At 38.4% G+C, this 14631-nt stretch overlaps 2 protein-coding genes across 2 annotated transcripts; both read left to right on the top strand.

Annotated features, from left to right (window-relative positions):
• Positions 1–7401: 7401 nt before the first annotated feature.
• Positions 7402–12628, top strand: LOC136824095 (uncharacterized). Its single transcript, XM_067080256.1, has one exon. The coding sequence runs from the start codon at positions 8774–8776 to the stop codon at positions 12626–12628; it is 3855 nt and encodes a 1284-aa protein (XP_066936357.1). The 5' UTR covers positions 7402–8773.
• A 139-nt stretch (positions 12629–12767) lies between these two features.
• LOC136824094 (uncharacterized) lies at positions 12768–13835 on the top strand. Its single transcript, XM_067080255.1, has one exon. The coding sequence runs from the start codon at positions 12768–12770 to the stop codon at positions 13833–13835; it is 1068 nt and encodes a 355-aa protein (XP_066936356.1).
• The last annotated feature ends 796 nt before the right edge of the window (positions 13836–14631 follow it).

Below are 14631 nucleotides of genomic sequence, written 5' to 3'. Positions count from 1 at the left end.
AGAACACTAAAACGTATAGAACACTAGAACGTATAGAACACTAGAACGCATAGAACACTAGAACGCATAGAACACTAGAACGCATAGAACACTAGAACACATAGAACGCATAGAACACTAGAACGTATAGAACACTAGAACGCATAGAACACTAGAACGTATAGAACACTAGAACGCATAGAACACTAGAACGCATAGAACATAGAACACTAGAACGTATAGAACACTAGAACACATAGAACGCATAGAACACATAGAACGCATAGAACACTAGAACGTATAGAACGCAGAACACTAGAACACTATAGAACATAGAACACTAGAACGCTAGAACGCATAGAACGATAGAACACTATAGAACACTAGAACGCATAGAACACTAGAACGCATAGAACACTAGAACGCATAGAACGCATAGAACACTAGAACGTATAGAACACTAGAACGCATAGAACACTAGAACGCATAGAACACTAGAACGTATAGAACACTAGAACGCATAGAACGCATAGAACACTAGAACACAACAGAACGCATTAGAACACTAGAACGTATAGAACACTAGAACGCATAGAACGCATAGAACACTAGAGAGTATAGAACACTAGAACGCATAGAACACTAGAACGCATAGAACACTAGAACGCATAGAACACTAGAACGCATAGAACACTAGAACGTATAGAACATTAGAACGCATAGAACACTAGAACGTATAGAACACTAGAACGCATAGAACACTAGAACGCATAGAACACTAGTACACACTATATAACACTATATAACTATAACACATTTATTATCTCCTTAATAATATACTTCTCATACGTGATAAAGAACCCATAAGATAAATGTCTGCAATATGTAACTTCTTACACCAAGTCTTTCCCCTTAAATAATGCGACTAAAAGAATTCCATTCTATAAAGCGTAAACAAAATCTTTCAATTCAGAATAATTCAGAGAACCGCAATATACTTGAGAAAAATAATTAGTCCGGGAGCCAAACCCAAAAAATGGCATTTTGCTTAACCCAAGATTCTACAGGATAAACTATACATTTTTGGAATCCTCAACTATCCTAGTTTTGGAAATGGTCGGTCCCCAAAGCTAACTCCTGGTCAATTCTTCATACTGGGCCCGAGTTTAGGGGGTACTTTTTACCCTTTGTAAGGATTTGTTAAGGAAAATGCCATTCCAGGGATGATATAATTTGCTGTATCTAGTCAATCAGTTGACCAATTGCTTTGAAACTTTGCAAAAAGTTTTAAGGTAGGCTGGTAATTATTTTCGGCCAAAAAATTTTGTGAAAAATTATTTTTATAAACCTACAATATAGTGGAATTTCAAAGCAAAAACTGACAAAATTACGTCAAAAAATGTTATAATTTGGCCATAACTTAAGTTAAATCCGTCATTATTTTGTGTAGGTTGTCAACAAAAGTACTAAGAAATGACTGAAGGGTATATAACTGGTTTCCATTCAATTTTGAGGCACCATACAATAAAACATCCAATTCAGGCAACGAAGAATGGTGTTTGTACCCCCGTTTGCCCACCCCCTGACTGATTACAGACATGGAAACCACAAATAACTTTTCCCATTGCTCTTACTACAAAATTATCCTTGTTTCAGTGGTCAGAATAAAATTGGTACACCATAAAACCGCTTTATGGGTGAAATAGATCCAAAAACGCTAAAAATCGCCTAAAATGGGCATTTTACCCCCTGGTTTGTGGTTTTGTTAGTTTTAAGTTCAGCATTGGAATCTTTCGAGGATTACCCAAAAAAAAACAATTTTGAAAACTTTTTATAACGTTTTAACAGATTAGTGGTGAAATTGCTCAAAATAAGGTAAAAAACCATAAAACTGGGCAATTTTACCCCCTGCAGCCCTGAAAATACTAATCCAACTGTCTGTTTGAAATTTTCATGTGTATTGCATCAACATCTATAACCCACCTAGTTTTGTGTCTCATTAAAAGTTGTTTGGGTCCCAGACTTAAAAAGGGTCTCAAAAATTTAGTTAAAATACTTTTTTTTTTTTTTCCCCATGCAAACCTATAAAAATAATTTTTCACAAAATTTTTTTGCCGAAAATAATCATCAGCCTACCTTGAAACTTTTTGCAAAGTTTCAAAGCAATTGGTCAACTGATTGACTAGATACAGCAAATTATATCATCCCTGGAATAGCATTTTCCTTAACAAATCCTTACAAAGGGTAAAAAGTACTAAACTCGGGCCCAGTATGAAAAATTGACCAGGAGTTAGCTTTGGGGACCGACCATTTCCAGAACTAGGATAGTTGAGGATTCCAAAAATGTATAGTTTATCCTGTAGAATCTTGGGTTAAGCAAAAGTGCTTATTTAAGGAGATATAGGATTTGGCTCCCGGACTAAATTTTAAATTTTTTTGAAAATGAAGAAGAAAAGTTTTTTCATTCTTTGATGCCAGAAACCTAATTTTGTGCTTTGAAGGAACTTGTGATAAAGACTTCTTTCACTTGCGCAAAGTTTATATAAACTTCTTTCTTTAAACAGTAGAATTTATCTAAAATTGAGAAAAATGGCTAGTCAGAAAAATCTGTTGTATACTATCTTCGCTTTCTGATATGAATGATGGCGCACCACCATCATTGGACTTTTCCAGAAAAAAATTGAATATGGGGGGGGGGGGGTGAAGGATATAACAACCCGCCCCGGACAAGCATCAGTTGACCCCATCGAGAGCAAGTTTACCCCCCCCCTCAGGACAAGGCAAATTTTGTAGATTGTTCACTACCCCCTCTCCGGACACTATATCCTCCACCCCCATGTACGGACATTTTCTGGAAGAGCCCATTAAAGGCAAAAAGCAGTTGAGTAGTTGAGCTCCAGCATCTGGACTAGAAAATGGCAGGGTAAAAACTAGTCAACTAGCCAATAGAAATAATACTCCTTGAGATTAAACTACTTTGACTCCTTTATAACTGATTTAAACTGCATCTCATTAAACAAACCCTCCCCAATCTCTTGCCGTTTATCCCGTGAAAAATATATAGGGGAAAGATTCCAGAAAAGTAACAAGAATCTTAGTGCGGAAATGGGAATCTTATAAAAACAATGGTACCATGATTCAAAATGAAATTCCTAATTAGTAAAAGGTGTATCAAGATCGGTGAAGTTTGATTGAAGCTCGATTAGTTTGATTTATTACCTTGTTGTCCATTCTTTTTACATTCCAACGGCTTATTAGCAGACGCCCACGCTAAAGCTTAAAGAGCGAGCCAATATCTATCATCCCATCGGGGAGGAAAAGCTGGAACTTTTACTAACCAAACTCATCGAACACCAATCAAACTTCATTGGATAAAAAACTGTCATCATTAACGAGGGACCGCTGTACATTGTGCGGTGGTGTACGGTGGGGCTGGATCTAAATGTCCTTTGTACGGCGGTGAAAATAGGTTAATTTTAAATCTGCTGTACACCCCACCGTAAATCACCGTAAATCACTGATTGCTGAATTTCAATTGACATGATCTCTAAGAAATACTTGCTAAAACTGACTGTTTGTCACAACTGGTTTCACTATTAACACATCTGTTGAAAAAAGGAAAAAAAGATCATACCTGTGCTGTTTGTAGTTTTGGTGAAGAAGAGAAGAAAGGGGAGGGTAATGATGTTGTTGTTGTGGAAAATTAACTCTTTTTGTACTACTTACTGAGCATGATCAATTTATTGGTGCATTCACTAACTACACAAACATAAAATACTTAGTAGTAAACACTCTACAAAAGACCAGAAAACATTTATACAGCAGCAGCAAAGTTTCCAAGTTTCAAAAGTATGTGCAACTGTGCAATCAAGCAGCCATTAAAAAGTTCTCACGATGAATGTTTACAAAGGCTTGGTTACACTTCTTGCACTAGCGTATTTTATTTATTCAGAAAAGCCCTGTTTTTATCACTTTTTATCTTTGTGAGTGAGTCCACCTTTAGAATATTGGCCGTAGTACGCCCGCAGCCAAACACCCACGCCATAATTTGCGCCCCAAAAATTTTCTCGATACATACATACATAGAAAGACTATCGTAATACTTTCGCTATGCGAAATTAATAAAGAGTTAATGATCAGGAAAACTTACAATCAATATCGTAATATTTGAGAAAAAAGGACAGTTCCCATGAAATCTTATAGCCACAAACGATTTGGAAGCGCTCTAACTTAGGTTTGAAGAGTTAGAGCTTTAAATTTGAAGACCATAGGATCTGAGATCCCAATGAATGATGGTTCAATATGGCTCAGAATATAGCCTGGAAGTCGAAAAACCCCTCCCTCAATTACATTCAGCAAATAGCACAGAAGTATGAATTTCTCGCCCGAACTTCAAATTTCGAAAAACGAGGAAATAACCGAAACTTTCAGACACCCCTGTGTCACAGACTCGGTGGACCCCCCACCCCGGTGGAAAAATAGGCCAAAAAATCGTCCCCGGTGGAAAAAATATCCTACAATTTTAACCCCACTGCGAAATTGCTCTATGATTTTATCCCCATTGAAAACTGAATGTAAAAAATTGCACTCCAAAACCATCCCCACTGGAATTTTCGAGCTGGAAACAATATATTTTCTATCCCCATTGGCATTTTGATAGAAATTTCAATCCCCACTGAGGGCAAAAGTTCTACCGGGGCATTGAGACAGGGGTGNTGGCAGAAATAAAAGTTGACCTGGAAAAAATTTCCGCGTAAACTTTCTTGGTATTGTTGGAAGCGGAATTTTACGAGGTTTAACATACTCAGAGCCTCACGTTGAGGCCCTTGGGGAAAAAAATTGGTGAAATAAAACACTTAGGACCCATTTTCGATATAAAATGCCTTGAAAAGTGCTATCCTTGCAATGGTAGGTGTCTTTCAAAACACTCAAATATGTATACCCCTGTTTCAAAAATCTGGGGGGGGGGATTTCCCAACAAACACATTTCTGGAAACCACAAGCAATTAAACAGTGTCATCCATGATATGAAATGGGTCAAGTGCAAGGCGAAAGCACATGGGGACTTTCAAAGACTTTGAATAGCTTTGATAGGTTTTTAGTGTAGCTGATGACCAGTACACTGCTAAAAAACGTATCTATTTTGGGGAGAAGAAGTACACTTCAGTCTTGATTTTACCAAAAGTTTTCCCCAAGGGCCTCATCATGAGGCTCTGAGTATGATAATCTACATAAAGTTTCGCTTCCAACGGTACCAAGAAAGTTTACGCGGAATTTTTTTCTACGTTCACCCCTGTTTTATTGTATTTCGGCCAGACTATAAAGGTCGAAGCTATTTTTCTTTGCTTTAATGGTCAGAAAGGAAAAATCCTTTTTCAATTTAGCTAGCGATTCAAACTTTCATGTTATTCCTATCTCAAAAGAGAATTAGATAAAGGGATGTTGATATTAAACCAACTTACAATAAAAATGTCAAGAAAAAATACTGAAACATTATTTAACATGAGAGAAGAAAATATAACAAGGGAATGTTTGCACTCCAACTCCAAGTCGAAGTCAGGATAAAATTCTGGCATCTGGCATCGAATTTTATAAAAAATTAACTTTTTACCTTGGGATGAAATATTCTGCTTGAATATATTTGCATGTTTGATATATTTAGAATTTTTTACAAATGTTTTTGATACAAAATGATATCTGGAAAACATCATTTGATAGGCTTGGGCTTCTATATACACAATCAGCAGATCAGACAAGAAAATCCTGGTTTAATTGTAGGGGTACATTCCAACACTTTCACTTTCGATTTTGATTTATTTTCAAAACAATAATAATTGTAATCGCACGATGGGTTATTTTTTCTTATTTGGCACGCCCTCAAAGAGAGCAATTAATCGTTAATTGCATCATGTAGAGAGCAATTAATCGTTAATCACACTCTCCAATGCCGCGCCAATGTTTACAAAATTGATTTTAATGTTTTTTCTTACATTTTTTTTGCATCGAACGTTTTAATTGCATTCGAAATTTATTTTGTGAGAAAGAAAATCAATAAACAACAATAAAAGAAAGACATAAAGAGAAGAGAAAAATATAAAACTCTCAGTGTAATTTCTGTAATTTACTTTCCTAACTGGGAAAAAGTAGTGAAAGCCATTGTGCGATTAGCTCGTAATCACATAATAACTCGTACAATTCGAAAATTGCACTCGTGATTTTTTTGTTTCGAATTTTCCTCGTCCTTTCTAATCTCCAAGCAGATCCTCCGCTCATCCACTCACGGGACGCTGCGCTGTAAACCCCGTGGTTTCACTGGAGAATCTGCGGAGGTTGGCCACTTTTCTTTGGCGACACAGAGCCGACTATCGGGTAATCTACCTTGAAATTTCAAGGTAGTTTACCCGAGTCAACATCGATAGAGTTCGATACGGGCGGGGGCGGTTAGGGCACCCAGGCAAAAATAAATCGATAGAGGCGGCTGATCGATTTGATTTTTACGAAACAAATCGTCAAATAAATACTTGCAAAGGTGCTTTTTGAAAAAATGGCGGAAAGTATAATAGTTTGGAACAAGTGATTTGGAAAGATTCTGACTTGGATGTCTGTCATCTTTGAGTGTTGCAGTTCTGTGTTTTCAATAGTGTTTATTATCTTTGTTTTAATAATGTTTCTCAATCAGCATGTAGCTATATCTTTGACTTTCTGGGTTCAGTAAAACAGAGTAAACATTTCATCTGTTTCACATTTATTTAGGGCAAAGTTTTGATTTGGTTTATTACCAAGTTATTAATTAAAAATTGTTTGTGAACAGTTAAAAAAAATAGAGTATAAAGCTTCACTTTTTAACTCAAAGGATAGGTGCAGAATAGTCTGTAAAACAAAAGTTTCTGATATTTTTATGACTCAGTTTGATTATTTTTCAAGCTTGTTATTCATCGTACAGTACCTAAACATCAAAGTTGAAAAACTTTGATTTATTTATTTTTCATTCTTTAAATATCAGGCAAGCCTAACAAAGACCCTGAGCATCCTGATTACATCCCTTCTATATGCAATATGCAAACCCACTTTTTCAAACTGCCCCACAACGTCCACTCCCATGCCGCCAACTGTGCACTGACAAATTAGATAGATATGAACGAAAGAGAAGAAGATCAAAAAGTACCAAAAATGAAAAGATTGATTATAATGGAGGAGTCAGCAGAAAGTTTTTTTATATCATCCGAGACATTACTTATTGAACTAGACCATACGTATGCTGGATGAATCAAACATTGATTTTGGTGTTGTAAATAATAAACCCTAGGCTGTCAGACTGAATTTGAAAAACATATTAGAAAGTACTTAAACTTGAATTGATTATGTTGAGGAAAGACAAATAAGATTTAGTTCTTCAGTCAAAATTAAAAAGTCTAGAGTGTTACAGCTGAGGCACAGTTTTGTTGATTTTGGCTCCTTTCAGGATATTTCTTTGTTTTGAGGTATTTTGTGTAAGTTCTGTGTTTTACACTTTTTGTCATTTCTCTTGTCTGTCTGGGGCCTTAAGTTATAGCTTATAGTATAAATTCAGCCTTATTATTTGATGTGTCATGCCTCTAGTGTATAGACATGCACACTTCTTTATATTTTCTTTTGTCTATTGTTTACATATAATTGGTTTATAATTGGTTTATAATTAGGAATAGGAATGAGAGATGTATAAAAGAGCTTTGATGTTACATGATCAGTTGTGTTACAAATGTTGTCAAGTAAAGACATCAAGTGGTGAATAAAGTGAAATTCACTAGTTCAAAGTTGGACAAAAAATTATGTTTTGATTTTATGGTAACACACCTTGATACATGCTGGCTTCCTAGCATATTTACACATCTTGCTTAGTAAGTATTTATTTATTTATACTTAATATATTTTTGACTTCATTTGTGCTTGTGCATAGCTATTAAATTATTTTGCATACATATTCATTTAGCCTTAGCCCTAGCCTTCTATATTCTTGACTTAGTTTACACACACTCACATAGTCTTTGTATTTTTCTATTTTGTTTCAAGTATATTTTTCTAAATTCAGTTTTTGTACTTTTATTTTAGCCTTTCTTGAAAGATATCAGTTTATCAGACGAGAACGAGTAATTTACTGTGGTTCATAAGTTTGCTGCCGCAACAGTAAGCAAGATCGTATGTTGGAAGGCCCGTCGCATGTTTTCAAGCAAAGGAAGGCTAATCAAGATGACTGAGAAAGGTCAAGCACTTCATTTACAGAAGCTTCTATCACAACGCAAAGATGATAGAGGTCACCTATACACTCAATTGAACGTTATCGATACCATTATCAACAGTGAAGAATATGATATCGATAGAGCATCAGGAGAACACGATTTGTTTTTGGACTTGTATCGTAGATTTCAAGTTTCGCATGGAAAGTGTGAAGTTCTTCTTTCTGAAGAGGACAAACCATCATTCATTAAAGATGCATTCAAAGTAGAGGAAGAAGTAACAGCCATTAGTGAGCTATTCAAGCAGTGGACACTCAAGAAGAGCTGAATCCACCAAATCCAAATCAAGATCTTCCAAAAGTAAATCCAGATCATCCAAGTCAAGTAAATCTTCCCTATCAGCCAAAGCTGCCGATGAACGCGCCAGGTTAGCAGCACTCACGGTCGACAATGAATATCAACAAAATCTTGACAAGAAGAAACTTGAATATGATCAACTACAGCGAGAGGCAAAGATCGCAAAGTCTCGAGCTCGACTCCAAGCCTACGAATCTGGGCTAGAATCTGATGACCAAGGTGGTATGGATGAAGCTCTCAAAAATCTACCAAAGCAGAACCAATTCTCGTTCATTAGAACGTACGTCAATCAAATACCACAAGACAGCCCTATCCCAGAAGAAGATGATCCTCCGATCCTGCCAAGTACTACCGACCCTCAAACCAGCAATAATTCACCATTGCCCTTCATACCAACGACATGTATAATGTCTTCAATCTATCACAACCAAGACTTTGCTTACCCAAACGGTCCGACTTATCCGATACCGTCAAACTCTGAAGTGTTGTCGTCCACTCAACCATCAGCACCTCAAATGCTTTACAGTTCCACAGTACCTAAAGCTACATTACAATCATCTCATCCAAACACATACGGTTGGGATCCAGCAACATTAGTGACATCAACTGTCCATAACATCAGCCAAGTGCATCCCTCGCCATCCGAACAAAAGACCTTGTTCACCATACCGAAACGCACTGAAGTGAAGTCATCAACCTCATCACAAGATCTTGCATCAATCGTCAATGAGATGCGGGCTCCTAATGTCGTCATTGAAAGATTCAGTGGAAACGCCATGGATTTTCCATTTTTCATCACATCATTTGAGGAGGCTGTCGAAAAGAAAGTTCCTGATGGGAAGACCAGACTACAACACTTGATGAGTCATGTTGATGGAGCCGCAAAGGAGCTTGTCGAATCCTGCATATACCTCCCATCAAGTGAGTGCTACCAACGTGCTAAGGACTTACTGACTGAAAGATATGGTAATCCCTACATTGTCAATGCTGAATACAGAAGACAACTGACATCTTGGAAGAAGTTGAAACCCAATGATGTTGCATCCTTCATCAGTTTTGAAAACTTCCTCATCAAGTACCAGTCATCCATGCGTGCAATTGGACGAGAATCAGATGGAAGTATCGAACTGCTCCAATTATTGCAATCCAAGCTTCCATCATACCTTCAAGACAGATGGGGTCGTAAAGCATATCAAATTCGCAAAGAAATGAAGAGGGAAGCAACCATCACAGACTTCATCAAACGATTCCATGAAGAAACCGAAATCATCAGCGACCCACTTTTCTCCAGAGATGCAATCACTGAGGCATACAAGGACAACAACCGAGATCCACCAAAGCGTAATCCGAGGGCAAGATCATTTGGTACCGGAACCAAAGAAGTTGTTTGCGTCTGCTGTGGAAAGAAAAATCACATCCTCGAGAAGTGCTTCAAATTCAACAAGCTTAATCCTTCAGAGAAAAAGAACCTTGTATTCAAGAGTCGTTTGTGCTTCCGTTGTCTCGAACCAGTTACCGATTCTCACTTGGGCAAGACCTGCAAGAAGCCAAAGAGATGCACTGTATGCAACCAACCGCATCCAACATGCCTTCATCAAGACAAGCCATCATCAAATGACGATCAACAAACCCCTGAAGTCAGACCACGCCCAGAAGTTAGACAACGACCAGACGTTAGACCCTCACCTCCTGTGACATCTGCATTCGTCAACCAATCAAACGATGTTGGTCTCTGTATTGTTATGGTGAAAGTCAATCACCCCGACGTACCCAATAAATCAGTTACAACGCTTGCTCTTCTGGACAATGGGTCACAAGGAACATTTGTCAGTGATGAACTCATCAAAGAGCTTGGCATCAAAGGATCAAACACGTGCCTGGAAATCCAAACAGTCAATGGCAAATCCTATCAAGCTTGCAAATCAATCACTGGTCTGAAAGTCTCACCAATTGAAAGCAACAATGTCATCATCCACTTGCCAAAGTCATACAGTCGTTCTGCCATACCAGTTGAGCCTGATGATGTGCCAACAGCTTCAAAGTTGGCATCCTGGAAGTACCTACACCCAATCCTTCAGCATCTACCACCTGATAGAAGAAATTCGAACGTTGGTATTCTCATTGGATCAAATTGTCCTCGTGCATTGGAACCCTTGTGCGTCATTCGAAGTCAAGATGGTGGTCCTTATGCAACCAAAACAAAACTTGGTTGGTGCGTCACTGGCCCAATGGGAAGTCAAACCTATCAACGCCAGATCAGTTGCAATCGGGTAAACGTGAAGTCCGAAGATTCAAGTCATTACTTCAACTTCAAGGAGACCATCAAAGATGTATCCATCAGAGAAGGTATGCTCGCTATGTACAATCTTGATTTTCATGAAGTAGCCAACCGAATGGGTTTATCCATCGACGATGAAAGATTTCTAAAGATCGTGAGCTCAGGCAAGCATATCAACAACAGATTCCACTTGCCTCTTCCATTACGTAATCCAGACAAGATCGTCCCAAACAACCGCTCACTGGTCCTACAACGAGCCTACTGGTTCAAGAAAAAGATGATCAACAATTCCAAGCTGTTAGATGATTACACCAACTTCATGAAATCACTCATTGACAGAGGACATGTCAAAATTTCAGATAAGGCTCCAACACCAAACCGAACCTGGTACATTCCTCACTTTGCTGTGTACCACCCTAAAAAGCCGGACAAAGTCAGAATCGTCTTTGACTGCAGTGCAGAATGTCACAATTACTGTCTCAACAAAGAGTTACTTCAAGGACCAGACATGACGAACCAGCTGATTGGTGTTTTGACAAGATTTCGCCAAGGACCAATTGCAGTGATGGCAGACATAGAGACGATGTTTCACCAAGTGCGTGTCGAAGAGGAATATCACGACTATCTTCGTTTTGTTGGCTGGCCAGATTGTGACTTATCAAACGAACTTGTCGATTATCAAATGTGTGTCCATCTTCAAGGAGCAACATCTTCACCCAGCTGTGCCAATTATGCACTACGAGAAACTGCCAAGTTGTACAAAGATCAATTTGGCGAAGACGCTTCTAACACCCTGATTCGTAATTTCTATGTTGACGACATGTTAAAGTCGTTTCCAAGCACCCAAGAAGCTATCGTCACAATTCCAAACATTGTCAACATGTCAAATGCTGGTGGATTTAGATTAACGAAATTCCATTCAAATGATCGAAATGTCCTAGCAACCATCCCAGAGGAAGAGAAGTCAAAACGCCTGAAGAATTTGGATATGTCATCAAATCCCATCCCAGAGGAACGTGCACTTGGAATGAACTGGGATCCAGAATCTGACAAATTTTTCTTCAAAATCGAACTGAAGGAAAGACCAGCAACCAGAAGAGGAGTCCTGTCAACCATTAGCTCCATTTATGACCCACTTGGTATCGTTTCACCCTATCTACTTGAAGGAAAGAAGCTTCTCCAGCAGATCTGCGTGGAGAAGGGTTGGGATGATCCACTGTCGCCAATGCAAAGTCAACAGTGGGAACAGTGGAAGAAGGAAATCAAACTGCTGGAAAAAGTTATCATCGACCGATGCTTCCATCCAAGTGGATTTGGCCAGATTATCGATTCATCACTACACCATTTCTCAGATGCGTCTTGTGATGCATATGGCCAAGCATCATACATCAGACTTATCAACACTACTGGAAACATATCCATCAAGTTGGTGATGTCCAAATCAAGAGTCGCCCCTCCAAAACGACCAACCATTCCACGATTAGAATTAACAGCTGCAGTATTATCAGTAAAGATTGCCAACTCACTCCATAACGAGCTTGATATCCTCATCACAAACGAATACTTTTGGACAGATTCACAAGTTGTGTTGGCATACATCAGTAATGAGGTTAAACGTTTTCATTTATTTGTTTCCAATCGTATCAAGTTCATCCGAGAAAATAGTGCACTTGATCAATGGCTTTACGTACCATCCAAGGAAAATCCTTCAGACGACACCACAAGAGGATTGAAGTTCAACAACACAGCAAAAGACAAACGTTTGGATCCATGGACCAGAGTTCCTCTACAAGCCAATTGAAGAATGGCCAGTACAACCAACCAAATTGAAAATTGAAAACGATGACAAAGAAGTCAAAAGAATTAAATGCAATGCTGTGATGACCATAACAGAGCACATCCTATCAACCTTGGAACAACATACATCAAAGTGGCACAAGATGAAACGAATCGTTGCAACCATGCTCAACTGGCGTTACAAGTTGAAGTTACCCAAATTAATCATCATGGTAGAAGACCTTGAACGAGCAGAACGTGTCATAATTCGACTTGCTCAGTGCAGAGCTTACCAAGAAGAAATTGCAACATTGGAATCCAATCAAATGAATTCCCTGAAGAAGAGCAGCCAATTGATTAATTTGTCGCCATTTCTTGACAGCAACAATCTTCTTCGAGTTGGTGGACGTATCCGCAATGCTGATATACCATTTGAAAGCAAGCATCCAATTATTCTCCCAAGGAAATGTATAACCACCAACCTCATCATCGAGCATCTACATCAGAACTTACATCATGCTGGACGTACCTCAACTCTTCATGAAGCACGAAGGTGTGGTTTTTGGATTATCAATGGGAACTCCCTCGTTCGATACATCCTTATGAAATGTGTTCCATGTCGTATCCTTCGAGAAAAAAGCTCAACACCAAAGATGGCTGATCTTCCAAAGGATCGATTGGAACCTTCACCTCCATTCACGTATTGTGGTCTTGATATGTTTGGCCCATTTATAATTCGTGAACGTCGTTCAGACCTCAAGCGTTATGGCATCATTTTCACATGTCACTTCGAAAGCGTATGTTCCATGGATACTGATTCTTTCCTCCTCTGCTTGAGACGTTTCATTTGTCGTCGTGGTTCAGTTCGTACCATCCGCTGTGATAATGGCACAAACTTTGTTGGTGCTAACAACGAATTGCAGAAAGCCCTCCAAGAAATGGATACAGATAAAATCAAAGACAATCTCCTTCGTTATGGGACAGATTTCGTCATCAATTGGATCCATAACCCGCCATATGGAAGTAACTTTGGCGGTGTGTGGGAACGTCTCATTCGGTCAGCACGAGCAATTTTGAATGGTTTAATGTTAACCCATGGTCATTCGTTGAATGATGAGTCGTTTCGTACATTCTTAGTTGAAGTTGAGGGAATTATCAATTCTCGACCCCTCACAACTGATGGACTTGCTGACCCAGAATGTCCCAAATATTGTCACCTATCAACCTGTTAACCATGAAATCCAATGTTATTTCACCACCACCTGGAATATTCCAACGTGCAGACATCTACTGTCGCCGACGCTGGCGGCGAGTCCAGCATCTTCTAACGAATTCTGGTCGAAATGGAGAAGGAGTTCCTTAGTCATCTTCAAAGTCGTTCCAAGTGGACCAACTCGAAACGAAACATGAAAGAAGGTGATGTTGTCCTTCTTAAAGATGATTCCTATCGAAACGAATGGAAACGAGCTGTCGTTACGAGAGCACATGAAAGTGATGATGATGTTGTTCGATCTGTTACTTAGACTTAACAAAACTAATATGTTCGCCAGTGAACAAACTTGTGGTATTGGTTGAATGTGATTAATGGTTTGATTGATTGTTGTATTCCCAGCCGAGGGAGCCATGATATTTTTTAGTATATTTAACAAAAAAAAAACCAATAAATATTTGAGTCTTTCAGTGTAGACTTTTGTGGAATTTTTTCTTTGTTTTTTTTTGACTTTTTTTTGTTTTTATTTTTCAAGATGTTTTCAGCACATCTTGAGGGGCCAGATGTTACAGCTGAGGCACAGTTTTTGTTGATTTTGGCTCCTTTCAGGATATTTCTTTGTTTTGAGGTATTTTGTGTAAGTTCTGTGTTTTACACGTTTTGTCATTTCTCTTGTCTGTCTGGGGCCTTAAGTTATCGCTTATAGTATAAATTCAGCCTTATTATTTGATGTGTCATGCCTCTAGTGTATAGACATGCACACTTCTTATATTTTCTTTTGTCTATTGTTTACAATATAATTGGTTTATAATTGGTTT

This window comes from Clytia hemisphaerica, unplaced genomic scaffold, assembly GCF_902728285.1.
Source record: "Clytia hemisphaerica strain Z4C2 unplaced genomic scaffold, Clytia hemisphaerica genome assembly, whole genome shotgun sequence".
Classification (NCBI taxonomy): Eukaryota; Metazoa; Cnidaria; class Hydrozoa; order Leptothecata; family Clytiidae; genus Clytia; species Clytia hemisphaerica.
Note: the sequence above shows the minus strand (reverse complement) of the source record. Positions and strands in the feature narration are given on the sequence as shown.